Genomic DNA, 27,022 nt, shown 5'->3' on the forward strand with positions numbered 1-27,022 from the left:
TGGTTGTTCCTCATTGTAAAGCAAGAATCTCTAGTCTGAACGGGAACCGAGCCCAGAGTTTCCAAGTTTTAAGCAGCAAATGAATTGTAAAGTTATTAACAATCAACAAATTCGATGTAAACCTAACCTCGAACCAATCATGAGTAATCTGTTATGTATTATTAACCCTTAGCGAACGAATGCCGCCATACTCGCGACATTGCAAATATTTAAAAAAAATGAATGCCGCCATACATGCGGCATTCCGTTATATTTTAGTGGTTCTGTTAGGTTATGCCTTCTTTATGCATGCAACGTGATCTGGAGCATACCGTTATATAATAAAGTAAAGAAATAAAGCACTTAATTTCTTTAAAATCCGTCGACCAATTCGTTCTAGTCAGGGTTCTAGAAAAATGCGCTCGTTCGTTAAAGGTTAAACTCAATTGGTCGGTGTTAAGTCAGAGCGGTCCAAGTCGCAAAACTAAAAATTTCGAGTTGTTTGGTGCTATAAGGGATTTTAATTAAGCGTTCAAAAAAATTCGATAAGTTATTCCTGATGTACGCGTGATTTTCCAATCAATTTGCAATCTATTTCAAACTCGTAATCATAAAAATGTAACATGGTCCGGTCTGACTTAACACCGACCAATTGTTAAAATAATGAATTCTCGGGGTAGGGGTTATGGAAATGTCCACACTTATCCACGGTGATGGGCGGAAGGGGGTATAGATAATTTCCACGTGGACAATGATTGATTTTTTTGATTGATTGATGAAATAATTTTTTTAACAACATTGCGTCTGATCTGTATGTATGTATGTATGTATGTATGTCAGAGTGTATGTAAGAGTACACCCAAGATTAATTTTAAGCACACATTTTTGCATGCCGATTTATTACATTAAATGAGCTTCAAAATAACAGAAAATGTGCTAATCTCCCATACTAGTATAACATTTATATTATATATATATATATATATATATATATATATATATATATATATATATATATATATATATATATATATATATATATATATATATATATATATATATATATATATATATGGGAACACTGCCTTATGTGTACAAGTTAAATTTTCCTGTCGTGATTATCACCGTCGATTATTGTGTTTTTTTTACGTCCTTTAATCTTGTTTTCGAGTCATCACTGTCTGTCAGTACTTCATCGTTGATTCTGCTCGTTTGTATATTGATTATTTTTACCGTTGTGATAAAATTTTACGTCGCGAGTTTGTGCATTCGTTGGTGTCTAAAAACAACAAAGTCGTACTATTCGGTTTATCTCAAATCAATCATATTACCAATCAGAATGCACGAATTTTGGATTTTGCCCTGGTAAATGAAGCTACGCTCTCACGATGCCTTCTCGAAGAAGCAGCCGAACCGCTCTCCGTTCTTGACTTCAACCATCCTGCTTTGGAGTTAACAGTTAGTCTATCACAGTCCATCGTACTTGAAAACATTCCGGATGAACCTGGACTTGACTCTCATCGAACCAATACTGAAGGCTTACTAGAAGCCCTTCGCCAAACTGATTGGCATTTCTTAGAATCCGCTGACGATATAAACGTTGCAGTTGATTGCTTTACAAGCTTGCTTAAAAGTCATTTGGTTGATTTCATCCCACTGCGCAGACCGTCTCCTAAGCCACCCTGGGGAAATGCACACCTAAGACATCCAAAATGTCTAAGATCGAAGGCGCTTCGAGTTTATTGCCGATCCCGGTGCTTATATACCAAGCAACATTTCGCGCGGGCTAGTGACAGTTACCGAATATATAACCGCTATTTATACAAACGCTACAGCATACGGACTCAAGAAGATTTACGTAGACACCCTGCACATTTTTGGAAATTCGTGAAGTCAAAACGGAAGGATAACAATGGGTTGCCCGCGGAAATGTTTCTGGGCAACGAGGTTGTTCATTCAACTGCAGAAAAATGTAGATTGTTTGCAACTCACTTCAAAAGCGCATTCAACGACACGATTTCGTCAAGAATCTTGGACGCTTGTAGAGATACTCCAAGAGACGTGTGCCATCTGGGAAACCTCGACATCACACCGAATCAAGCGAAATTCGCCATAAACAAATTGAGATGTTCAATATCCAGTCCTGATGGAATACCTACCTACATCCTTAAAAAATGTTGTGACGAGTTGGTTTCTCCACTCACGTCCATCTTTAATCTGTCATTAAGGCAACGCTGTTTTCCCACAAGCTGGAAGACGTCTATCATGTTTCCTGTGTTTAAAAAAGGGAATCGGCAGAATGTTGAGAACTACAGAGGAATACACCGCTTTGCGCCTGTTCCAAGGTTTTCGAAATTCTTATGAACGACCTACTTTTCGACTCTTGCAAGAATTACATTGCCATGGATCAGCACGGGTTTTATCCGAAAAGGTCAACTACCACGAACCTAGTTCAGTTCGCCTCTTTTTGTATAAAAAACATTGATGCTGGTGCCCAAGTCGACACCGTCTACACAGACTTGAAATCTGCCTTCGATAGAGTTGATCATGGAATACTGTTGGAACGATTAGGGAGAATCGGTATCTCCGCGGATATTATCAGCTGGTTCAAATCATACCTCTTAAATCGTAGGCTCACTGTTAGCATTGGGTCGGTAACTTCGGAACATTTCTCGAATTTATCTGGCGTGCCACAAGGGAGCAATCTGGGCCCCTTGCTATTTTCAATATTTATTAATGAGCTATCTGTCATACTACCACCCGGCTATCGACTGCTTTACGCTGACGACGTCAAAATCTACATGGTCATGAGGAGTATTGAGGACTGTTACGCTTTACAACGGCTGCTGAATCGTTTCACTGAATGGTGTACACGGAACATGCTTACGCTAAGCATTCATAAATGCAACGTTATCACGTTCCACCGCAAGCTCAATCCGACAGAGTACGATTACGCAATTGACGGACAGTCTCTCGATCGTGTATATCAAGTTCATGATCTCGGGATCATCCTAGACTCAGCATTCACCTTCCGATCACACTACAACGACATTATTTCTAGAGCTAACCGCCAGCTGGGATTCATGTTTAAAATATCCCAAGAGTTTAACGACCCACTTTGCCTCCGGTCTCTATACTGCACTCTGGTGCGATCGATTCTGGAATTTAACTCTGTAGTTTGGTGCCCATACCAGTCAACATGGACCGCAAGAGTCGAAGCAATACAGAGGAAATTCGTTAGATATGCCCTCCGACGTCTTCCGTGGCGAGATGCATTGAACCTTCCCCGATACGAAGATCGATGCAGATTGCTGGGACTGCAGACATTGGAACAGAGAAGGAGTATTGACCAAGCTGTGTTTGTTGCAAAAATTTTCAACGGAGAAGCTGACGCACCGGAATTATTAGGACAGCTTAACATCTACGCTCCTGAACGACTGCTTCGCCAACGAAACTTTCTGCTTCTTGAGCCCCGAAATACTTTGTATGGCCTCCATGACCCTGTGCGATTCATGTCGGCAAGTTTCAATGAAGTTTTCGCTCACTTTGATTTTGGCTCTACTGCGTCCGCATTCAAACACAGACTCACAGAACTGAATAGGATGAACCACTGACAACGACATTAACTATGGACAAGGGCCCAGTTCCCAATTAGTTTTTTGTTATTTTTTTTATGATTTGACCACAGTTGACGCCTATTATTATCTACTTTTTTATATTTGTTGTGTTCAAAATGTGCTACTTTTTTTTTATACTTATATATGTTTTGCATGTGAATGAAAAGATATGGGGTTTTGGCCTCCTCTATTTGGTTTTTCCCCATCTTAATTCATTAAGACTACAAAAAGTCAGATGAATAAATAATAAATAATATATATATATGCAATAACTATACAGTGATAGACATTCGTTCAGCCGCACTTGACAAAAACTTGAAACACTTACAAAACAACTAGGAATGTTCTTTTTATCTGGACACTTATTTGCTGTAGTGGTAGTATATTTAAGTCACTTTTATTGAAAGGACGCGCGTCACACTCACACATGCACTAGGCGGCATCGGTGGATGTAAATATTCAAACGTCGTTTTTTCCCGAGACATACGTTTAGTCGCAGAGCATGAAAATCAGGTATTCGTATAATCACCGAGCCTTCATCTGTATTTTTTGAAAAAAAAACGGAGTGTTCGATTTACAAGATGAATATTAGATATGCAACGTAAGAGTGAGAATAGTGATTCACGTATAATTTAAAGGAATTGCGAAGGGTACTCGATTGATGGAGGAGGAGCGGAAGATAAAAAAGATGTCCAAAGAAGAAAAGTTTTCTAATTACTCGATCACAAAAAAAATTAGTCTTTCTGAAAAAGTGGTACGGAATTTCTTGAAAAAGGGCCCGAATTATGGGATAAAACACCCTACAATAGGGAACACCAAAGCTACTTTGCGTCTTAAAGGTCAAATTAGACACGAAGCAACCAAGAAACGATTGTTCTGTTCACAAATTAATGCAGAACTGGTTGTTCCAGTAACGGAGAGACATTTTTCACGCATCTTGAACGAGTCACCAAACATCAAGTGGAAGAAACTTCAAGGGAATCTGAAACTGACCGCCACCCATAAGCAGGACCGTTTCAATTTCGCCCAGTAATACATAGAATGGTAACTAGAATGGCGAAATGTTGTGTTTTCCAACGAAAAAAGGAATTTGAATGGTCCGGACTGTTATAGTTGCTATTGGCACGATTTCAGTCAACTGAATGTCGTAGGATCGAAGCGAAACTTTGGGGCGGATGTTTGATGGTGCCGGGAGCCTTTTCCTATCACAGCAGGCTTCCCATTTGTTTCATTTCCACCCGAATGAACTTCGAAAAATATCTTGAATTACTGAAGGACGTGTTAATAGGTCATATTGAGAATAACGCTACTATCGTTATTCAGCAGGATAATGCATCGATTCTCATTTGGAAGCAATCAAAGGCATAATTCGCTGAGAAGTTCTGTCCGCTTCTTGAATGGCCCACACGCACTCCTGATTGCAATATCATAGAGAACCTATGGGAAATCCAGCCCGGGATGGTCTATGCAAACGGACGACAATTTGACAACATTTCCAGTCTCAAGGCAGTAATTCAGAAGTGCTGGGCTATAATCGATTTGGCAACACTTCAAAAGGTGTTTGACTCGATGCCAAATCGAATTTTCAAAGTGATCCAAATTGGAGGTGGACATACTAAATATTAGCTACCGATTGAACTCGAATTTTGCTGCACAATAATGTTTTTTATCGAAATTTGAAGATGCGGCTGAACGAATGTCCACCCTAATTCCGCAAATTTGAATTATTTTGAAAACAAAAAGTGAATTGTTACTTTTTTTAAATAATGAATTCGATGAAAATAGACAATAATCGTCTTTTATAAGCAAAACTGAATAAGGAATTGACCTATTTTTAAAAATATTGAGGAAAAATAGGGTGCGGCTAAACGAATGTCTACCACTGTATGAGCGAGCAAAACAAGAGACACATTGCAAAAAAGCACGCATCAAAGCTTTTCGCATACTTTGTCAAGTACATTTTTGAACATTATCATATACTGTTCGAAGATATTGAAAATCTACATACAACAAATATCGTAACGTAATCATGTACGTCAACTATGCTGTCATGTTCGAGTAAAACCATTCAAATTTATTGTTTTTCAAAAAAAAAAAAACAGAAAATAGAAACAAACTTCAGATGAAACCCAATTCAATTTACTTCTTTGTAATTTGTAATTTTCAAGATATGTTCACGGTGTATAAGAAATGTCCACGCTTGTCCACGTTTGTCCACGGAGGGGAAGGAGCCCCCAATTAGTTTGTGTTTGCTTCCTTGTGATCATTCAGCAAGCATTCAATCACAGTAGAGGTAGAGGTTTTTTATGGTAAAAGCATCTTGTGAACATTTATCTTGAGCGTCATCACAAATACAATGATGTACTTCCGTCACAGTTCGCAGTTTGTCACAGTTTGTTTTTTGTTTTTTTTTTCAATTATGAGTCAACTTTGGCTACATCGGCGTGAAGCTGAGAGAGTAGCATCAAAGAACAAAGAGGATTTTTGTTTTTGGTATCCGTCCGGTGGCTAACCTGGTGTTTAGCATAGTGAGTATGCTTATTCGGTCCACTTCTAGATAAAGCTTCACCATTTTAGTGAAAAATCTGATAAAGATAGGGATGATCAGAAAGCCGTCATGATCGTCATGTTGACCAATCAAAATTTGTCAGGTCATTTTATGCAAAAATGCTGGCCTTCAGAAGGCTTGTCCATGTCATGTTCCACATAAAATGATTTTTGATCAATAACACGGAAGAATATATACGAAAGATATCATAAAAAGTTAAAACGAAACATCTTGCATGACATAATCACAATAGTTGAACGAACCTTCAATGTTTCTATCACCTAGACCTAGTGTCCTTCCGTAATACTTAAAGGATTAACCTCACTCGTAGTGAGTCAATTAGGCCAAAAATAACAAGGCGCGTGACTCGCGAGTGCATTTGCATATTATAGGGCGCCAAGTTGATCCATATTGCTGGAATTTAAATAGTAGATTAAGGTGTTAGGTACGATGTGAATATTTATGTTCAAATCTAATCAGCCTCGAAATTTTTAAACTGAAATTTCCAAATCAAAACAGATCTACTCGGTCCAAGTGGGTGAAACTATCTTTTATTTTGAAACATGTCATCCATCTACTACTAGTCGATGGATGACATGTTTCATCCATCTACTACTAGTCGAGTAAGTTCTCGGGAATCACCGATCGTTGGCAGTCAAGGTTAGTACGTGAGCACATTTCAATGACTGTACCGGATATTTGACGAACGGTGAGAAGTCGATTCCGACGAAATCAAAATGTAAACAGAAATAAATTGATACAGCGCTTAGCGAAAAAATAGTTATCCAGCAGATTGATAGGAAGGAAGGTATTGAATTAGAGAGACTTTAAACTCTGAGAGTTCATTCGTCTCTACAGCAGATTGATAGTTGATTTTGAATATTTTATTCATAACAACGGCACGATCCAGCCGCCCTTCAAACGCACATTTGCGCCCAACATCGGAACTAAATGTGCTGACCAACACTGTCTAACATTCGCACTAGGTGTTTGTTTAATATTCAAGAACAGGCGCCATATCTACACATGCAACCGCACGCAGTATCCACGAAGGAGATTGTGGGTTCCGATGATGAATCACTTCATGCTAAGATTTCTCCGCTGGAGTGGTTTCGATTGGAAGGATGGCTATGCCAAATTCTTATTTTCAACGGAGGATTTCATAGTCGTCGTGCTGACTGGCGCCGTTCTTGTTTCCGCAGACACCGGTGTTGCATAAAAACAACATCGATAGTCTTCTGAACCCGCACTCAGACTACACGGTGTGTGAAACCGGTGTATGGGAACGATGTTAATCGGAGAGGCGTTCCGACCTTCAACAAATGAAAGGAAATGTATAATAAAAGAAACAATCTTAAGCGAATTACTTAAGATTGTTCGCTTCAGCGTATGTAACATACGATGCCAATCATTTACAACCAGTCTTCCTCAGTATAGAATCGTAGACTGCTGATAAAAGCTTTAATAGACTAGTAAAAGATTTGAAAATAATGTTACTCAATATCCGTACGATATTGAGTTGATGTATGTAGAAAAAACGCGTTCGTACATCTTTATAAAACACTTAATCGCACCATTTGTCCCCATCACGTAATTTCCCATAGCGCATTTGAATCAAGGATGATCTCATCTCAAAACGCATACACGCAAATCCACCCACATCTATTTAGCATATCAGTCGAGTTTCTCAACTGTGAAGTCCCAAAAACATTTCTTTCCGTTCGAGAACATACACTAGCATACGCAAAACAATGGAAAACTACTTACCGAGCACAACAGGTTGAACACGAACAGCAGATATTTGATCGTTGACATGCCACAGTTTAGCCCCATTTTTGCGATGCTTTTAATTGGATCTTTAGGGATCCGCTCGAATGGGTCGAATTCAACTTATTTTGTCACTCCTCTCTCGGGGTGAATTATTTCAGCTCGACGGCTGTTTATATCCCCACTGCAGTACACAACAATCGAAGAATAACCAATGAAAAACGCAATATTGCGTATGATTTTTTTTGTCAGAGCAAGATATATATCAAGTATATCTTTATTTTGTCACTTTTCTCGGGAGGTTCACTTCACGTCCACACCGGTTTGAATCTCGATCGACACTAACGCTGTCGATGCACAGAACTGGTGTGTTTGTCCGTTGGATACGCGTGTGGAGAATTGCGCGTTTCTGGCGTCGTAGTATTCGTGGGGACGCTTCTGAAGCTGGCGGCTCTGACGATGTGTATACGGCCGGCTGGTCCAACTGATGTGAATCATTCCAACAAGTGTGATTTCATTCTGGAGTACCAGTAGATATCACGGAACCACTCATACTGGAATCCAATAGATTAGATTTAATTGTTGTATGATTAATACAATATGGTAAACTAGTTTTCGCAGTGCAGGAGTGTTTGGATCAGTAATCTTTATTATTGCCTCTTACATGATTTATAAGACCAAATGGCTCGAAATACCATAAAATTTCGTGCTTTCACATCTTTACATACACAAGGCGCTCATTTTATTTTCGTTTGTTTAGATTTGAATTATATCAGAAGATTAGTAATAACGTTTGCATTAAAAAAGGACTTTTTTAGGATGATGATAAAAAAACTAAGACAGATAATTGATTTTGATAAATTTCCCATGGAAAATAATTATATTAGCTTACTTGCAAAAAAAATTTTACGCCCTTGCGAGCGGCCTTCCGGCAGATAACTGGAACATTCGCCACGGCGGACGAAAACATCCGTGTAGGCACGGCTTACAGAGACAAGGCTAGCTACTCCGGATCAGTCATTTTTTAGTGACGTCATCTGAGTCGTTGAAGTAAACAATGTGTTCTTATTTTTTATTTTTCGTGCTTTGTAAGTTTGTGCGTTGATAATATAGTTGATTATATTTAACACCATGAATAGTTTGATAAAACATTTATCCACAAAGAACATAATTCTCGGTTTTTCGGAAAGCGAAAGAATCTCTTTTTTGGCCCGATAATGTCATTTTCATAATTCATACACCCGCTCACAGCGCATTGAACCATTTTCGATTTTTCATTTCATTTCATTTTTCATTTTCATTTACGCGTAAGTCGGAAAACAAAATACAACTGGCGACTGTTTACACTGACAATTCGGATGACGTCATCAAAAAAATGTTTACTCGCTAAAGAACTAGCCTTGTCTCTGTAAGCCGTGCGTGTTTCTGAGTTCTTTCTTCGTTTTATTTATCAATTCCTTCTCAGTTTTCGCGACAAAATTGTTGGAGTAGATCTTATGCTTCAGGTTTGCCCAGAAATTCTCGATGGGACGTAGCTGGGGTACGTTGGGCGGATTCGCAGACTTGGGTACCACATCGATATTCAACCGCTCCATTTCCTCTAACGATCGCTTCGAGTAGTGGGCCGACGCCTGATCCGGCCAGACTTCCGGCAGGCACTACGTACTATAAATTTTCCCGTTCACGGCCAGTCCGGAGCTAAAAAAAGCGGCTTTGACATCACCTTCTCGCTGATTGTTAGCCACAGCAGCACCTTCTTCGGGGAACTTGGTAAAATACTGCCAGTCGTTGCCATCCAGGGTGAGATAGGTCTCGTCGTCCATCACCACCGCCACGTCGCGATTCGACTGGAAAATCCACTTGGCCATCTTATTCAGCCGCTGTCACTGCGTCATTGCCTGCAGCTCTGAGACCAGTGGACGGGACTTTCGCTTCCTGACATGTATGTCCATGTTCGCCAGTTACTTTTTCACTGTTGCACTGTTTACGGTTGCACTGACCTCCCAAGCGCACGTAGTGATGTAGCCACTTTTCCCTCGATCTTCCTCTTCAGCATTCTTTGGAGCTTCTTGTCGCTCAGGGTCGTCGGCCGTCCACAACCGGACTTTTTTTAAACTCTGATAGTTGTCCAATAGTGCCAAGATGTTGTAGATGCCGGAACGGGCGTATCCGGCGTCCACAAAGTGCCGCACGATGTCCGTTTTCGACGCGGCGGAATACCGTTCTTTGAACGCGCACACTTCTGAACGAAGCAGCTTGGCCTTAACGAAGAGTAGCGCAAAGCGGTCAAAGTTTAAATTTTTTGAAAATAAAAAAATCACCCAAGGGAAAAAGGAAATCAGCGTTTAAAAAAAAAAGTTTGATGCCAAATGTCTTAAAACTGCACAAAACGTCCCTGAAATCTTGCATAGGATGTTTTTTTAAGGTGGTGAACATTTTTTATAGAGTAGCTTTACGAAATTTTAAGGAAGATTCTTCCTATACATTCATTGGCACCCTACGATACACACTTCTGATTTTACTACAGCGCTCCTTCTGGTCGGTTCTGGAATGTTTTGATAGCAAAATGTTTGGAAAGATTCCTTCTTTCGGTTTGTGTAATTTTTTAAAATAAATTCAGATTCAAATAAGTTCTGACAGATGGACGCCGAAAAAAGAAATGAATTTTGCATATTCTCGTCAAAAATCCGACGTGGTCAGGTTCGAAAATTGGAAAATGAGAACAATGAGGACAGACCTAGAGTTCTCGGACGCTGCTGTCACAGAGAATATGATTCAAATCGATCTTTGATACATTGTTCAAAAAACAGTCTGCGATAAGTACGTTATTCTCCCAATCGGACACTGAACCAGAATCTAGTGGCCAAACATGCACTCGGAAGTTGTTCAGCAAGCTTCTAACGAAGAATCAGTGATGCTTATTCTGGGTTGCGAAAAGTACGTAAGGTTGGATTCTTGGCACATTTCATGAGGGCATAAGTACTATAACGGTGGTCATAAGGCTCGAGGAGATTCCCTAATTGCCCGAGATAGAGCTGATCTCTTGTGCACACATTCTAACTGAAACAGGCTCTAACACGTGTGAGCTAACACTTGACGTTTAGCACAACAGGTGTCGTACGGTTGTCCACATATTGAAACGCAGTGTGGAAATTAATGGAACCTGCCACTCGTATCCGTATTTTGACTCACAGGGGAATGGGAAAAACTTTCTCAAAAGGGCTGATTCAGGTAACTTCTCCCTCAACACGAATGAATAGTCAGGAGTACGAAGAAGTACTTAAGAATCATTCATTAGCTATTTCAACAGGAAAATGCTTGGGTTCATAAAAGTCGGAAGCTCTACGAATTATGAATTTGTTGTAATTCATGCTTAATTACTATTTATTTTGTATTGTAGTGATAGTTTTCCATCATGTTCTACACTGGGTCCAATATTTTCTCATACAAATTAAAAGCTTAGATTATTTTACATAAGATATTCAGATTTTTTTGGTTATTGCTTTGAAAGATAGGTAATATTATATTGATATTTCGGTGTTATATTTCGTTATAACAACGTCTTAAACCTTTTTGGTAAGCTTCGAACGTATTTCAACTCCATCGCAGGTGGCACGCACGACTGCCATCGGTATTTCGTCCCAAATATGAAGGATCACGGCTTTGAACTGGGTTAAAATAGACACCTTTCGCTCGTTTACCTTTGACAGCATGTCATACGAATACGGTCATACGAAGTAATGCAAGGGTTTTGGATCTGGTGAACTAGGAGGCCATTCATCTTTAGCCAGAAAGGTAGTCAAATTTTCTTGACACCAGTTTGCAGCATGAGAAGACGCCAAGCATGGAAAGAATGTACGATCATTCCCGTACATTCTTTCCATGCTTGGCTTTACGACCTTCTGCAAAACATTAGTTTTATAATATAAAGCACTAATTTGAACGCCTTTCTCAATTAAAACAAGTGGTAGATTGCCGCGTTTGCAACTAGCTTCCCAAACTATCATGGATGTGGTCAACAAATGAGGTAGTCTCATAGTATCTCCTAAAAGTTTGATAAACAAAATCATGCTTCACTCCCATATTTTTCAAACTTATGAAAATAGCACCTGGGTGCACTTAAAAAAAATCGAACAAATCCATCAATAGATCGTAAAAACCTAGTGAAAGATTACACCAATGCATAATTATAAAAAAATATTTTGAACAGGGTGCATCGTTGAATGTTTCGTACCTGTACAAAACAAAGTTCAAATGTTCAACCTTAGAAACGAATACAGTTATTATATTTTACACTACATGGGGGTAGTGGGGGCAAAGTGGCCACCTGCTTGTTTTGTAGTATAACCATTGATTATAGATGCCGTATTGATAGTCAGCTTATGTTTGAAGTATTTTATGACTTTTGAGTCACCCTGTACTTCATTAGAGCTGCCGCATGTCAAAATATAAATAAAAAAAAATCTCTATCTCGATCGCCATTAGGCCGTAGTTCTGTGCGCATGGTATCTAAGGAATTTCTTGTGAAATTTAGTTTATACAATCTGATATGTTGGACAAATCATCAGTTTGAACGACTGTTCACATAGTTTAGGAGAGATGGACAGATATTTTGTTTAACCTCAGCGATTATTTAGCATAAAGATTACTTTGATGTTTAGGGGCAAAGTGGTCATAGGTGAATAACGACTTACAATGTTCTGTTTACTAAAGCTGATATACCTCATTACATTCTGCTCTCGAAGAGGTTCCTTTTATAGCTTTTACCCTGGAAAAATATGCTACTCCAACTAAACCAAACCTTATTATGCGGAACGTTATGTGTTTCTTACTATGTTTTTGGATGCATGAGAAAATTTAAATTGAGTCAAATATGATTTGAACAAATTTGGACGAAAAAAACGCATAAATCTATCCCATTTAGCTTGACATGGACAAGTGACCACTTTGCCCCTACTATGTGACCACTTTACCTCCGAGCAAAAAAAGGTCGATTTTTCACCGTTTTTTTATAATGATAAAAAACGTAATATTTTGATTTTTCATAATAAAAACCGTTTGCTATCTTGAACTATAATATTCTTCGAAAAAAGGGAATTGAAGCGGTATGTGAACGCTGGAAATGGGCATACTCCTTAGGGTGCCCACACTTCCCCTACATCATTTCAACCGAGCTTTTACATATTTCTTGGAGATCAAAAAAAAATGGTGGTTCTAGCGTTATGACACAAAGGGTACAGGAAAAATGTCCTCAGAAGTGTCTCTTGCTATTTCTAGCGTTCTAAATTTCTGGTCACTGGGAACAAAATACTCTCCCAGATCTCCTTAATCGTCGTCTTGAGTTCCGCTTTGTTCCTTGGATTTTTATTCTTCACACGGTTTTAGTTTTCCCACCATAGATTCTCAGAAGGGTTCAAGATTAGGGACATTATAGAGCAACCACTCCCACAGTGTGCTCCGGGTCCCTGTTCAAAATACTAATCACGAGGGAGACCCAATTTCTGCACCGAAGACTGCAGGTTTCGTTTCAGGATGTTCAAGTAAGTCATCTTGTCCATTTCCGAGTCGATGATCTCCATGGTTCTAGTTCCAGAAGCCGCCATTGTACCATACATCAGCTGAATAGGGGGTCTCCGTAGCCACATTGGTTGCGCGTTCGCTTAGTAAGCGATCGATCGTGAGTTCAAAACTCAGGGCCCTCATTGACCATCTTTGTGTTGTTACAGAATAGCTACGTCCACGCAACAATCATAAGCGATGGAGATCGATCCACGGTCGAAATAAGATCGATTCATCCATACAACTGCTATGCTCTGCCAGACACATCGGGCTACTGTGCTATAAATAACTCAACAATGATCAAACAACTGTCTCCGCTGTCCGGTGGTCCAACTGGATAATGGAAGAACAGAAAGAATACCCTTACGCCTAAATGGCTACTGTGTGAATGTACCACCATATGTTATGGTATAGAAGGAATACTGGCGAATGGCAACTGTGTAATGTGCTAATTATAGATATGATAACCATGTGACATGTACACGATTAAAATTCGGCTCTGTTACAGCTAAAATACTAATGAGCCTTAAATAAATAAATGGGATAAAAAAAAAATCAGCTGAATGTCTTCGTCGTGTTTACCGTGGGAACCAAATGCTGAATGTGAAGCACCGATTCTGGTTTCCTCCATACCATCCGTCTTCCATCCGACCCGGAGAGATTGATTTTCATTTCATCCTTATAAAGGACCTTGTTCCATAACTCCTTAGGTTTGTTAACATATGTAACATATGTTAACTCCAGTAATATTTTCTCATATGTATCTTTGAGATGGAAAGCTTTTAGCGGGTTACATGACCTCTTAGATTGTTCTTGTATGCTACTCTCCGGATGGTGCCTTGCGCAGACAGGTCTTCCGATGGTGCCGGTTATTGCGGTGGTCAATTTAGGAATGCTTTTTTGGTTATTCTGTAATGTTCGTACACTTATTCGTTCATCACCAGGTGACAGGATCCGGTTGTGAATTTTTATAGTTCCTTCGTATATACACTTGTTAATGATTTCCTGTATGGTAGTTGAATTTCCTTCATAACACATACTTATTATCAATGTAAGCGTAAAAATATCTGTTTATTTCCTTCTACTTTCCATTTTGAAAAACTTTTTCAAGCATCTACAATAATAAGAATGAACACTACACCCAAACTAGCGTTGGCAGAAAACATGTCATCTTTGGCAGGAATGATGCCATTTAATGTGCTGGAGAGTGAAATGCGCAAATAATGAGCTGTTTCAAAAGCTTAAAAATGGTTTGTATGTATGCGTGCAGACATCTCTTTCTGTTTTCTTTTCTCATTTCATTTGGGATTGTGCCAAAAAGAAAGTCCATACGACGTCAATGGGGATCGAACCAACGCCGGCCGGAATGCAGAGCTACCCAGCAAACATTAAATCGTATAATTTTGCACGTGCCAAGTCTTACAAGAAATCCGAATAAATCATAATCGCATATAATATCAATCAAAGAATGTATTGTGTATATTTGAAATCGCATAAAATGTAAAAACTCGATTTTATATACCATTATCAAATTAAGTCGCAATTCGGTATAATAGACATCGATTTTATGATGTACATTGTCGTAAAATATATTTAATCCGCTTCATATGCGTATATTACGCTGATGCAGTTTGTGGGTCGTATAAGCGTATAATTTAAATCGATTCAGTACTGCAGTAAATCGTGTTTTTATGCTGAAGAAAATCATGAAACAGTAAATCATATTAGATCCTAATTAAGAACATATTACATCATATTGAAATGTCAATGAAATGCTGATGCACTCGAAAGTTTTAACCGTTGTTGAATTAAATTTCAGATAGCCGCGCGAGATAGCTGGTGGATTATAATCCAGACGACCGGAACTCTAACCCACATCGGAGCAGTTTTCACCAAACATCAATCTGTGCCATTTTAAACATTCATATTCCACTCCCAACACAAGTCAATCAAACAATTATTATTTCTAGAAACATAAATACTCATATATAAAAATGGCGATTCGTGAGGCTATAATAAACATTTCACGAAAATATTTTGCTTGTTTTTTTTTCTATGTCTGTAATAAATCGTATATGAGAATGGCAAAAGTCGTATTTTGTGCTTTGACAATTCATGAATATATTCATATTAGATTTCAACATAATCGCTATTATAGCCGGTCAAAGTTGCATATTCATCCAAACAAATTCGGTAAGCATTTGCCATGTATGTATATGGCCTCCACTTTTGCATGTATATGCCAGTTAGGCGCATTATATGCCAACCAAATTTTAGGGCATATGATGGATAGCAAACATTAAATCGCATAACAAGCGTATATATAATACGCTTGTTATGCGATTTAATGTTTGCTATCCACATGACTAATGATGCTTCAGCAGTTGTTCAGCAAATACGTGATAATATTGCACCTGATTATAAAATGAAGTTGGGATGTGAGTCAAAAAGGAGCGTATGAAGGAGTACAATATCTGTCTCGGTCTTTGCCGTGTATGTGGCCAAGTATGCGGAAAGCTTATTTGTCTTTTGTTTCGTTCGCTCTTATTATCTTATATTGCTGTATCCTGTATATTATACAAATGCTTACCAGTATTTGTGAGTCATGACATTTTCTGTTTTGTTATGTCTCTTTTAATGTCATAAATCGGGATGACAAAACATGAGCTAAAAGTCAATTTTGGGTGTACCCAAGCGGTGGTTGGATGTTGACATTTCACATTGAGTACGCTAATTTGCAGTGATCTTACCTATAAGGTTTGTTTGTTTGAAGAAATTTAAGGTGTACGCTCAATTTTGCAATGCCTCAAAAAAAGATTTTTTCAACTTTTTGGGCCAAAAGCTCTCTCGGAATTTTATTGCGCATATAGCTAATCAAATACGGGTGATATTAATATACATCAAAAGAAGAAATGTATTAAAAATATTTTGTACCGAATAAATGGAAAGTATCGGCAAGTAGTATGTGTACACTCAATTTTGCGATTGACTTACATTAACAGATCCGTTATCTTCACGATATTGTCAGTCAGAACATACTTATCGTCATCGGGGTCATTCAATTGTTTAACTTATGACTAATTAAAAAATGATCTCTTCGTTATCATCGAAATTACACAGTTCTTCCAATGAATCATCAGAAAGTAAACAATTAGATATGTCATCCAATTCAGGCATCCCGACATAATCATTTCCCCTTTCTTGTGATCGAGTTCATAACGAAAAATGAAAACATTTCCCGGGGTGAATTAAATACTAAATATGATCAATTTTTATTTTAAATAATTCCTAATACAAAAATTATGTACGTCTAGTCTATTCGAGTCCGACAGAGCTCGGAGCAACCCTTAATGCTTAGCGGTAGAAATACGTTTCCTCCTCGTGGTTGGCAGATATGGTATAAAAGATAACGACTAAATCGATGAATCTTACAACCTACATATAGAGATAAGTACTCGTTTATCATTTAAAATAAAAATAACGTATATGGACGAAATGGCTTTTCGCTGTAGCTACGTTGGAGGAGCATTTAAAATTCAGTTGGTATACAGATACACCTATACAGTGCGAAACATCAGTCGAGAGAAAGATGAATGAAAATACTAATCACTATGTTTTAAATAGCCTGTTTGATGATGGGAGGATCAATTTTGGGTATGATCGGTTTCTGCGCAATGGGGGGTTTTGTACTGCTGTGTGGCATCATTAGTGTTGGTGCTGCTGGGGGATACTGACTGGAGCTAGCGGTCGCTGATAGTGGCACCATCTCGCGGGGCCGCTTCACGCGCATCGAATGGTTATCTCCATTCTGCAGGGGCACCTTGGGCCGTTTCAGCAGGGTCACCAGTTCAATTACACAGAATACGCCCAGACTCTGAAAGAATACGGAGAGAGAGAATTTTAGCATGTTGATATTTGAATGAGAGAGAACTCAGCCAATATAAGTTGTGTGAATGGAGTGTAAGTAATTGCATAACCAAAGGTGCTTATTTTGTACGATTAGCCATAAAAAGTCTGTCGGAGCTTAAGCATTATAGCAACGATAGATGAAACGAAAACGGAACGAGAAGACGGCCGACCAGTCATGCCAGGTCTGCAGATTCGTCTGTAAATCTTAAGTTTTGCTATTGTGTCCGCCGATTTTTAAGCATTGAAGATATTTTGCAGATTTTGTGAAATTATGCATATATTAGCAGATGTTCTGACTCATAAAATAAAACTCATGTATTGAGTTTTTTTTAGAGTAGTGCGAGATTGCGGAGGATGATGTCAACGTAATGTTCGTAAGTTTTATTGCACCGTGCCAGCGGCATGTCTTCGGCGTGTTTTATACAAATTGTCAATGTGTATTATTGAGTGAAAGAATGAAAATTTGTTTATTTTTAAATATTCCAACATCGTTGGACGAACCGGGACAAAAATCAGGCGGTGAAAAACGTAAAAACTAAAAAAAACGCGGAAAATTAAAATTATGTCACTACTACAAACAAACATATGCAAGAGAGAAGCGGAGAAGTACAAATATCGCCGGCGTGAAGTGTTTTCGTTTGCACGCCAGCCACACGCTAAAACCACGCTCACGACACGTCAGTCTGGTGTGAACACATCGGTAAGAACACACACGATTGATCGTAAACATCACACGCCCCGCCCAAGCCACGCTGACGCCCCGCTGCAGTGAGAACAAGGCCTTTCTCCAATAAATATAATTATAAATTGAATTTTTAGTTATTTTTTAACCACAACTATCTCTAAGGAACTCGTCGGTCGCTCGAGGTTAGTTCGGAAGAAAAAAAAAGCTGTTTCTGGGGCCATGTGGCCATGTGGAAAAGCATCGACGAATATAGTTGGATCTATAAAGAAGGACATTCTACCCTGATAGATGATAGATCATTGGTATCACTTTGAATAATACTCAAGAAATCGAGTCTGTTGATCTTAAGCATTGGAAGGCGTTGGAAGACGTCATACATGTCAGCGCCCTTTACTTGTACATTTCCACTAGACTTAACTGTTACATGCAATAGAACCTCATTGAATGTTCTCTACAAAGCGTTCACGTGAATCGATCGTATTTTTTTACGAAACCTGTTCAGAACACAGTCTTCTGAAATACTTCATTAGATATTTATTCACACTCGAATGCAGAATGATTAGGGAACTTAGTGATACCAGCATACGGCATGTTCCACTCGAGCTCCAACGCCGCAGAGAAAATGATTTGGCCTCAAAGCTAGTAACGTATGCGGCATATTGATTGCACCCTTATACTTAAACCACCGCCATTTGAGATGTGTGCATAACACTAAAGGTTTCTTTGTTTGTGTGTATGCTATAACTCAGAAATAAACAAAACGTAAACAGAACAGTTTTGGACAAAAACATGTGGCCCTCATGTAATCCAGATTTCGATCCTTCGGATTATTCCGTATAGTGCTTCATGATGGCTAAGACCTTTGCTAAACTCCACTCGAACACGACTGCTCTCAAACGAACCATAACACGAACCTGGAGGGAAATGGACTTGGAGCATGTTATCACAACTTGTCGATCGTTCCGGAAGCGTATTGAAACGGTTGATGCTAATAATGGAAACCCAATCAACGATAAACTTAGTTTTAATTCCAATACTAAGTCTACTAGAAGAATGAATAACTTTGTATTGTTGAAAAATACGCTAAATGTTTCAAAATATTCACATTGAACTACATTGTCACTACATGTGAAGTCAGCTACATTGCATTTTGTCGGAGCCCAGCGCCATTCACCGAGCGCCGTTAGATGGAGGATCTCGCCGGTTCTAAATGCAACTAACTAATTGCACCGATGATGGCTCGAATGGATCCAGGTTGAGACTTTCTTCGAAACGCTACAGATGTACACCTGGTTTTTCTGCAAATAAAGTACTTCTACTTCAGAATTAACGAGTTTAGATCCTAACACTGCTGTTAGTAGCCTCAAGTGGGGGATCGATAGATGCTTCAGCGGTGTCACTTTCGATCTTGCCATAACGAGCGAAGCCGGAGGACCATTTTCAGTTTCGATTCGAAATTAAGCTGCACCATAAGCGTTCTTACTCGCATCGACGAGTACGTGGAGTAGTGCACTGGATAATTCTGCCAGATTGAGGCATCCAACATGGAAAAAAAAATTTGGAACACGAACTTTTTCCACTTCTGGTAATCTATCAATATACTGATCTCACCTCCAGCGCACTATTGATCAATTTTTTAATCCCAATCGCATTTCCACAAGTCCTAGATCAACAGTATCCGGTAGAATGTGATGAAAGTAATTCTAGTGGGTCGAAGAAACTCATGACTGCTCTCTTCTACGGAAGCACACTTTTTTGCTTCTGTATAACCTTGTGAAAGACCTCTGAGTTTGAACTCAATCATGAAGGTCAAATCCCTCTTTAGACTATACATACCGCAATATTTATGATGGTATCTAACCTCACATTGTGACGTTTTTGATACATCTTGTTTGATTTATAATTACTCCTGGCACCACCTATTGAGAAAATGGTAAGTTTCTATTTGTTCACCCGATTTGCATCCAAATTTCTTGATAATTGGACCAGTGCTTAAAAATATCTGTTTCACATCAATCTTTTCAGTTGAATTTTCCGACCACATTCGATCATTATACCCAGTGGCGTCGAGTGAGGCTTTTACACACGGGGCGGAAGAGTCGATTTGCACCCCCATTCCTCCGTCAGAGATCATATTTATCCAATTTCTTCATATAAATACGGTTCATTCTGCACCCCTGATATCGTGAACCCGGGGGCGGTTCGCCCCCTCCGTACAATTCAGTCGACGCTACTGATTATACCATTGAATTCAGGATACCGAAAATGAACCAACGCCAAGCGTCATAATCACACCAAGCTACTAACAGTTGATTCATCCAGTTTCGTTCATTCTCTCTTTCGTTCTGCTTTGCGATCACGGAATGTGCAGAAAAGGAAATATCCCTATTTTTGTCATTCATTGGTATAAATGTAGGGGATATGGGGGTAAAACGGACATGTAAAGAAAAACTTCAATTATATCTTTAGAAACTCATATTTCCAAAAACTTTGATGTAGTTTTTTGCAATTCAATATACTGTTTTTCTACCTAATTAGCCAAATATTTTACAAAAAAATGTTTTACAATGTTTTTTACTGAAATTAAAACAGACCGAAAAGTACAACATTTTTTTCAATGCGGGTAATATGGAAATATAGTGGGGATAATATGGACAGGTTTGTAATATACGAAGCGTAGTGGTTTATCGATCGCGAGAGGAATAATTTCATTCAACCAAGGTTTGAACTCATCACAAATGTCCGTTAAATGGTGAAAAAATCGAATTAATCCACCAAGAAGTGATATCGTGCTTTTCAGCAGTATAAACGGACAGACCCTCAACTATTTTGCTTTTGGTTCCAGTCAGCTCCTAAACAATCCACATTGGCGATTTGATTTCCATTTATAGACGCAGGGCATTCCTTAGGAATAGATTAAACACACTTTTCACAGTCCATCTCACTCCCACTGGCAACTGTCCGTTTCACCCCACCAGTACAATTATTTCAATTATTTCAATTTTCCAGTCAAAAAAGAATTTACATTTCCGTACATACCTAATATCGCTTCTCTGTTAAGTCCCAAACCGAAATATAACCATCAGCGAATTGAATTTTGATATTAAACCACTCAAAATGCATAATATCGAAGCAGCTAAAATTACATCCACACGTGGAATCATATATGATTTTCAGTTTTTGTTTCCCTTTTCCACTTTTGATCAGTATTCATTGCCATGGGGTGGCTTAAATAGCATAGAATAACATGTAGAAGGTGTTCTTATCAACAGAAATATTAGGCTGTCAAAAAAGTCCTGCGGTATTTCCGCGAGGTGTCGTTGTAAGCGCGTAGTTCTAGTTGTATTCATTGTATCTAGTCATACTATAGCTTGTTGGAAAGGTATATTGCGCGCTATAATATAGTCCTTGACCGTGTTTTGTTTGGTTAAGTCGTTCGTGAGTTATAGTGTCACAAATATGGAGCAAAATAAAGAGAAAATCCGACATATTTTACAGTACTACTATGTCAAAGGCAAAAATGCATCTCAAGCTGCCAATAAAATTTGTGCAGTTTATGGACCCGATACAGTTTCCATTTCCACCGCACAACGATGGTTTCAACGTTTTCGTTCTGGTGTAGAGGTCGTCGAAGATGCGCCACGCTCCGGAAGGCCTGTCGTCGAAAATTGCGACAAAATCGCTGAATTAGCCGAGAAAGACCGACATAGTAGCAGCCGTAGCATCGGCCAAGAGCTGGGGATAAGTCATCAAACCGTTATTAACCATTTGAAGAAGCTTGGATTCACAAAGAAGCTCGATGTATGGGTGCCACAAACGTTGACGCAAAAAAACATCTTTGACCGTATCGACGCATGTGAATCGCTGCTGAATCGCAACAAAATCGACCCGTTTCTGAAGCGGATGGTGACTGGCGATGAAAAGTGGGTCACTTACGACAACGTGAAGCGCAAACGGTCGTGGTCGAAGCCCGCTGAAGCGGCTCAGACGGTGGCCAAGCCCTCATTAACGGCCAGGAAGGTTCTGCTGTGTGTTTGGTGGGATTGTCAAGGAATAATATATTATGAGCTGCTACCCTATGACCAAACGCTCAATTCGGACCTGTACTGCCATCTTTGATAAACAGGGCCGCATTGTCTTCCATCAGGACAACGCCAGGCCACACACTTCTTTGGTGACGCGCCAGAAGCTCCGGGAGCTCGGATGGGAGGTTCTTTTGCATCCGCCGTATAGTCCGGACCTTGCACCAAGTGACTACCACCTGTTTTTGTCCATGGCGAACGAGCTAGGTAGTCAGAAGTTAGCCACAAAAGAGGCCTGTGAAAATTGGCTATCCGAGGTTTTTGCCAATAAGGAAGCGAGCTTCTATGACAGGGGTATTATGAAGTTGGCATCTCGTTGGGAACAAGTCATCGAACAAAACGGTGCATATTTGACTTAAAACAGATGATTGTAACTAATTTTATGAACAAATGAAAATTCAAAAAAAATACCGCATGACTTTTTTGACAGCCTAATATGAAATTCAAAGTCTATATATATAAAAATGGAGTCTGTCTATCTGATTCTTACGGACCCGGAAACTACTGAAGCTATCGACATGAAAATTTGTATGTAGGGGTTTTTGGAGCCGGACAAGGTTTTCGTGAAACCCAAATTTCTGCATTACTCGAGAATTAATCAAGAAAATGAAACTAAATTAGACATATGGAGGTTTAAGGGTACAGTAAATGATTCTGAGGTGGTTAGACACTCCACTCCCCTCTCTAAGGGGGGGCTGCCATACAAATGAAACACAAATTTCTGCATTACTCGTGAATTAATCAAGCAAATAAAACCACATTTGGCATGTGGAGGTTTTAGGGTGCAATAAATGTTTTTACGGCAGTGAGACACAATGTGAGACAAAATAAATAGAAGGGTGGTGTCCAAGACACGACCGTATTGTGAATAATTCGAGATATTTTTCGCAGACGGGTCAAACTCCTTCAGCAGACCGTATTCGCATGTTGCTACCGGAACGACGGATGAAATTGCCAGCACTCAGCTTTGGCTGACAAAGTTTGGAGTCGGATCGATTTTGCAGAATGCTTCTTGTAATCCTATGTAATCTATGTAGCCTATGTAATCCTTAGCAGTTTTTGTGAATGTGCGTGCAGATCTTGCTCTTTTGTTGGTATTTCCGCTTGAATCACCGATTTCGAATCGAATGAATGACAGCAGTATCAACAAGCGGAATAAACGCGTTACACTGATCAAAATCTATTTTCAATATTACTTAACATCTCAATATTTCCAAGTCCTCAATTGGGCATGTAGTCCACAAGTTGAAGAGCGTGATCTCATCGTCAATACTAACCTATTAATAAATCATATTTTGAAAGTTTAATTTTTTTCTTTTTCCCCAAAACCGTCTTCTAAACCGGATATTTTATAATCGTCTGCCTTCACTTTGTTTTACGGTTTAAGAGCAAAATTGGTTGTATCGCTGGATTCCACTTTTTCCATAGCTCACGCTACTTTGGAATTCCATCACAAAAAAGTCACTCAAGTTTGGAGTCTCTTCATGGCCCAGAAATATAATTCCGTTATCGCTTCATGATAACTGACTATTTACTGCCTGTCATTGCAAGCCGTGGTCTCGTGACCATACATTTATTGCGGCAACCTCTTGGTGAACAGTTTTTTTCACCAGTGTATTGGTCACCTAGATCTTGCGACCTTACATCTATACATCTATAGTTTCCATTGAAACTTCGTAGAGTCGCAGGTCTACTGTTCGAACTTGTCTTCAAAATCGAGATTTGAAAATGAACAATGATACGAATTCTGACGGTTGGCATTTTAATTCAATAATCTTAAAAAAAATTAAAAATGTTTTTTGATACGGTAACAAAGTTTATCCAGCATTTTTCATTTTTTATATGTTTAATAAAAATATCATCGAATGAGTTGTTCTTTATAATGTACATGATGAGATAAAACGCTTTTATAGCGTTGTCTCCTTACGATTATCATCTCAGTCAGCTCAGTCTTTTGATCGTCCAGCAACGCAAAGCTCTTAAAGGGAAGGAAGGTATTGAATTAGAGAGACTTTAAACTCTGAGAGTTCATTCGTCTCTAGCTCTTAAAGTAAGTTACAATTTTTAGATATTATTTTTCTCTGGTCTTTTTAGTTCCATGCTGTTGTTCTTCTCACTAGTCTTGTAATATCCAAAATACACCTAGGCTTCGAGTTTTCCGAAAACCTCCCAAAAACAAGGAATGCTAATGACCCACTTTCGAACACTGCACTTGATTAACAGTCGATTAAATGTTCATTGTTTAAAATAACTTCCAACGAAAACAACACACCTCCCACGAGTCAACAATGCGTGCATAAATTATAAATGACCGATGGTGAGAACGGTTGTCTTCGAACGCAACTGTCTGTTGCGGCAGACGTGCCGAAAGCCAACATTACAACGACTCAGCAGCTCCTCGACAACGGCACCGAGTCGTCCGCCGAGCTCACGAGTGGTCAACTGCGCCAGAACCAACGTCACTATTTTGAGCAGTGCCGTAAAATTGTCTCGCTTTGAAACAACAAACCGTTCCATTGAGTAGAAAGCAGATGCGCTTGTGAGTAACGAAGATAAAAATACGAAATACTTGGCGATTCATTATTTTGAAATCACGTGTCTGCCCATTCATGTTCGCCGAACGAGTGAACTAAACTTGTGATTAAGAGATGAAAAACCGGCTTTGTTGGGACCGGGAGGGAGAAGCTATACTGTGCCGTTAACTCTATCAATCTTGTTGAAACATATGTATCTGATAGGTTTTTGAACAACGAACATTTTTCATTTTGGACGCTACTGAAAATTGGGGCTGTAGTTCAACAATTTCCCCTAACGTATTAAATTCATATGGCGCGATACAGTTCAGAAAAATGAGTAATGTTCACAATGTGTTTCAACATATGGAAATATTTCTTCGAATATCATGAGCTAATCCGGTATCAAAAAAACATTGAAGACATGTTATCTGTCGTCGAGATTTGAATTCAATACTAATTGTAAATGTTGGTGCCACTTAAAGAGCAAAAGAAAAAGGACTAACCTGTGTGAACGCCGCTACAACCGCCACTATCGCCACCTTCAGCATGCCCGATTTGACGCTCTCGATCAGAGCGTGCGTGCATCCGTTTTCGAAGTCCTTGTTGTCAACTGGGTTGGTGCAGGACCACGGACGTCCCTCGGTCTTGTAGTCGGACTTTCCAGTTAATCCGCAGCATTGAAACTAAAAGAGTCGATAGTATTATCATCACCATTCTGCGAGAACATAGTAATCTAGCATCGTTACTAACATCCCGCTGAAGTAGGTTCCAGATGTGGGTTTGATCTTTAATGGCACCTGGTTTCGTGATGAACTGGCTGAAGCTGACCTCGATGGCCTGCTCGGCGGGAACGACAAGCCGTTTGGTTGCTGCATAGACCCAGCTGCCGATCAAGAATTGTACCACAATGAGCAGCACTAAAAATACACAGAACTGAAAGAAAGAAGATAGATCTTAGATCGCAGAAAAAAGAATCTGTGAATGTGAACATGAATCAAAGTACGGCTTTCATCGCACGCTAATATGTGTCAGCTCCGATTCCAAAGCCTTTGCCTCTTGATCAGATGACCGCGTTTTATTTATTCCACACGCGTTGACGCGAACATCCGCCGCTCGCTGGCAAATGGATAGTGGTGAAATGCTATGTTTTCATTGTTCATTGTTCTTCAGACCGCTACTAACAAAAGGGAGCTGACTGATTGCGCATTACCTGAATATAAACAAAACCCTCAAAATACCGAAAGTACATCATCACCTGGAGGAGGGCCTCACAACTTTTTTTTGCGTCGAATGATTGACTGTTCTGCGCGTGCGGTAAATTCGTACAATTTGAATAGCTTGGTTTTATTTGTCGGAAGTTTAAATAAATAGAGGAAGGGGGGGGGGGGGGGTAATGTGGTCACGAGGGATAACATGGTCACCTGGTTGTTTGGTAGTATAACTATTGACTATAGCTTTGCGCAGTGGCGATATCGTAACCAATGAGGTTTGACCGAGGTGCGATTATTGCTAGTTGAAAACTAAAAAAAAAAAAAAACTATTGACTATTGACACCGTATTGATAATCATCTTATGTTTGAAGAATTCCATGACTTTTGAGTCACCCTGTAGTACAGTGGAGCTGTCACATGTCAAGATATAAATAAAAACAAAAAACGCTCTCTCGGTAGCCATTCGGCCGTAGTTTTGTGCGTTTCGAATTTAAGGAATTTCTCGTGAAATGTAGTTTATTTCACCTGATATTTGCGACAAATCAACAGTTTGGATGACTGTTCACATATTCTAGGGGAGGTGACCAGATGTTTTGTTCAATTTAAGTGATTATTCCGCATATTTCGCATTTCGTTGTTTGGGGGGCAATGTGGTTAGTGGAGGATTACTACTGACAATGTTCTGTTTTCAAACGCTGATATACCTTATCACCTTCTGCTCCTAAAGAAATCCCTTTTGTGTTTTTGACCCAGAAAAAATATGCCACCCCAACCAAAACCAAGCCTCATTTTGAAAAACGTTATGTGTTTCTTGATACGTTTTTGTGCGCAACAGAAAATTTCAATTACGATTCTAGGTGAATAGGCCTAGCTCATTTCATACATGTACCTACTATTTCAATAATGATTTAAACAAATTTGGCCAAGAAAACACGCATAAATCTATCTCTTCTAGCGTGATATGTGCGAGTGACCACTTTGCCCCCCACAGGTGACCACTTTACCTCCTCACTAAAAAAATATTCGATATTTCAACCTTTTTTCTAATAATGAAAAATGTACTATTTTCAATTTTCATAATGAAGACCTCTTACTATCTTGAACTACAATAAGTTGAGCTACCATATTCTTCGAAGAACGGGAATTTTA

At 39.2% G+C, this 27,022-nt stretch overlaps 3 protein-coding genes and 1 pseudogene across 4 annotated transcripts in view; 1 reads left to right on the forward strand and 3 right to left on the reverse strand.

Annotated features, from left to right (window-relative positions):
- The window catches only part of LOC129765295 (23 kDa integral membrane protein-like), a 32,590-nt gene extending 24,214 nt beyond the window's left edge, over positions 1 to 8,376 (reverse strand). The window contains exon 1 of the mRNA XM_055765449.1: positions 7,912 to 8,376. Coding sequence (XP_055621424.1) covers positions 7,912 to 7,977 — 66 coding nt within the window. The 5' untranslated portion in view covers positions 7,978 to 8,376. The remainder of the gene's footprint in view (positions 1 to 7,911) is intronic.
- The window catches only part of LOC129765298 (NADH dehydrogenase [ubiquinone] 1 alpha subcomplex subunit 11), a 245,029-nt gene that overhangs the window by 53,590 nt on the left and 164,417 nt on the right, over positions 1 to 27,022 (reverse strand). The window lies entirely within an intron of this gene.
- Positions 16,715 to 27,022, reverse strand: part of LOC129765292 (23 kDa integral membrane protein) — a 59,073-nt gene continuing 48,765 nt past the window's right edge. For both annotated transcript variants that reach the window (XM_055765447.1, XM_055765446.1), the window contains exons 3-5: positions 25,413 to 25,595; positions 25,166 to 25,345; positions 16,715 to 17,344 (exon numbers count right to left, since the gene is read on the reverse strand). In XM_055765447.1, coding sequence (XP_055621422.1) covers positions 17,087 to 17,344; positions 25,166 to 25,345; positions 25,413 to 25,595 — 621 coding nt within the window. In that variant the 3' untranslated portion in view covers positions 16,715 to 17,086. The remainder of the gene's footprint in view (positions 17,345 to 25,165; positions 25,346 to 25,412; positions 25,596 to 27,022) is intronic.
- On the forward strand, positions 26,115 to 26,263 carry LOC129772030 (U4 spliceosomal RNA; annotated as a pseudogene).

This window comes from Toxorhynchites rutilus, chromosome 2 (assembly GCF_029784135.1).
Source record: "Toxorhynchites rutilus septentrionalis strain SRP chromosome 2, ASM2978413v1, whole genome shotgun sequence".
Taxonomy (NCBI): domain Eukaryota; kingdom Metazoa; phylum Arthropoda; class Insecta; order Diptera; family Culicidae; genus Toxorhynchites; species Toxorhynchites rutilus.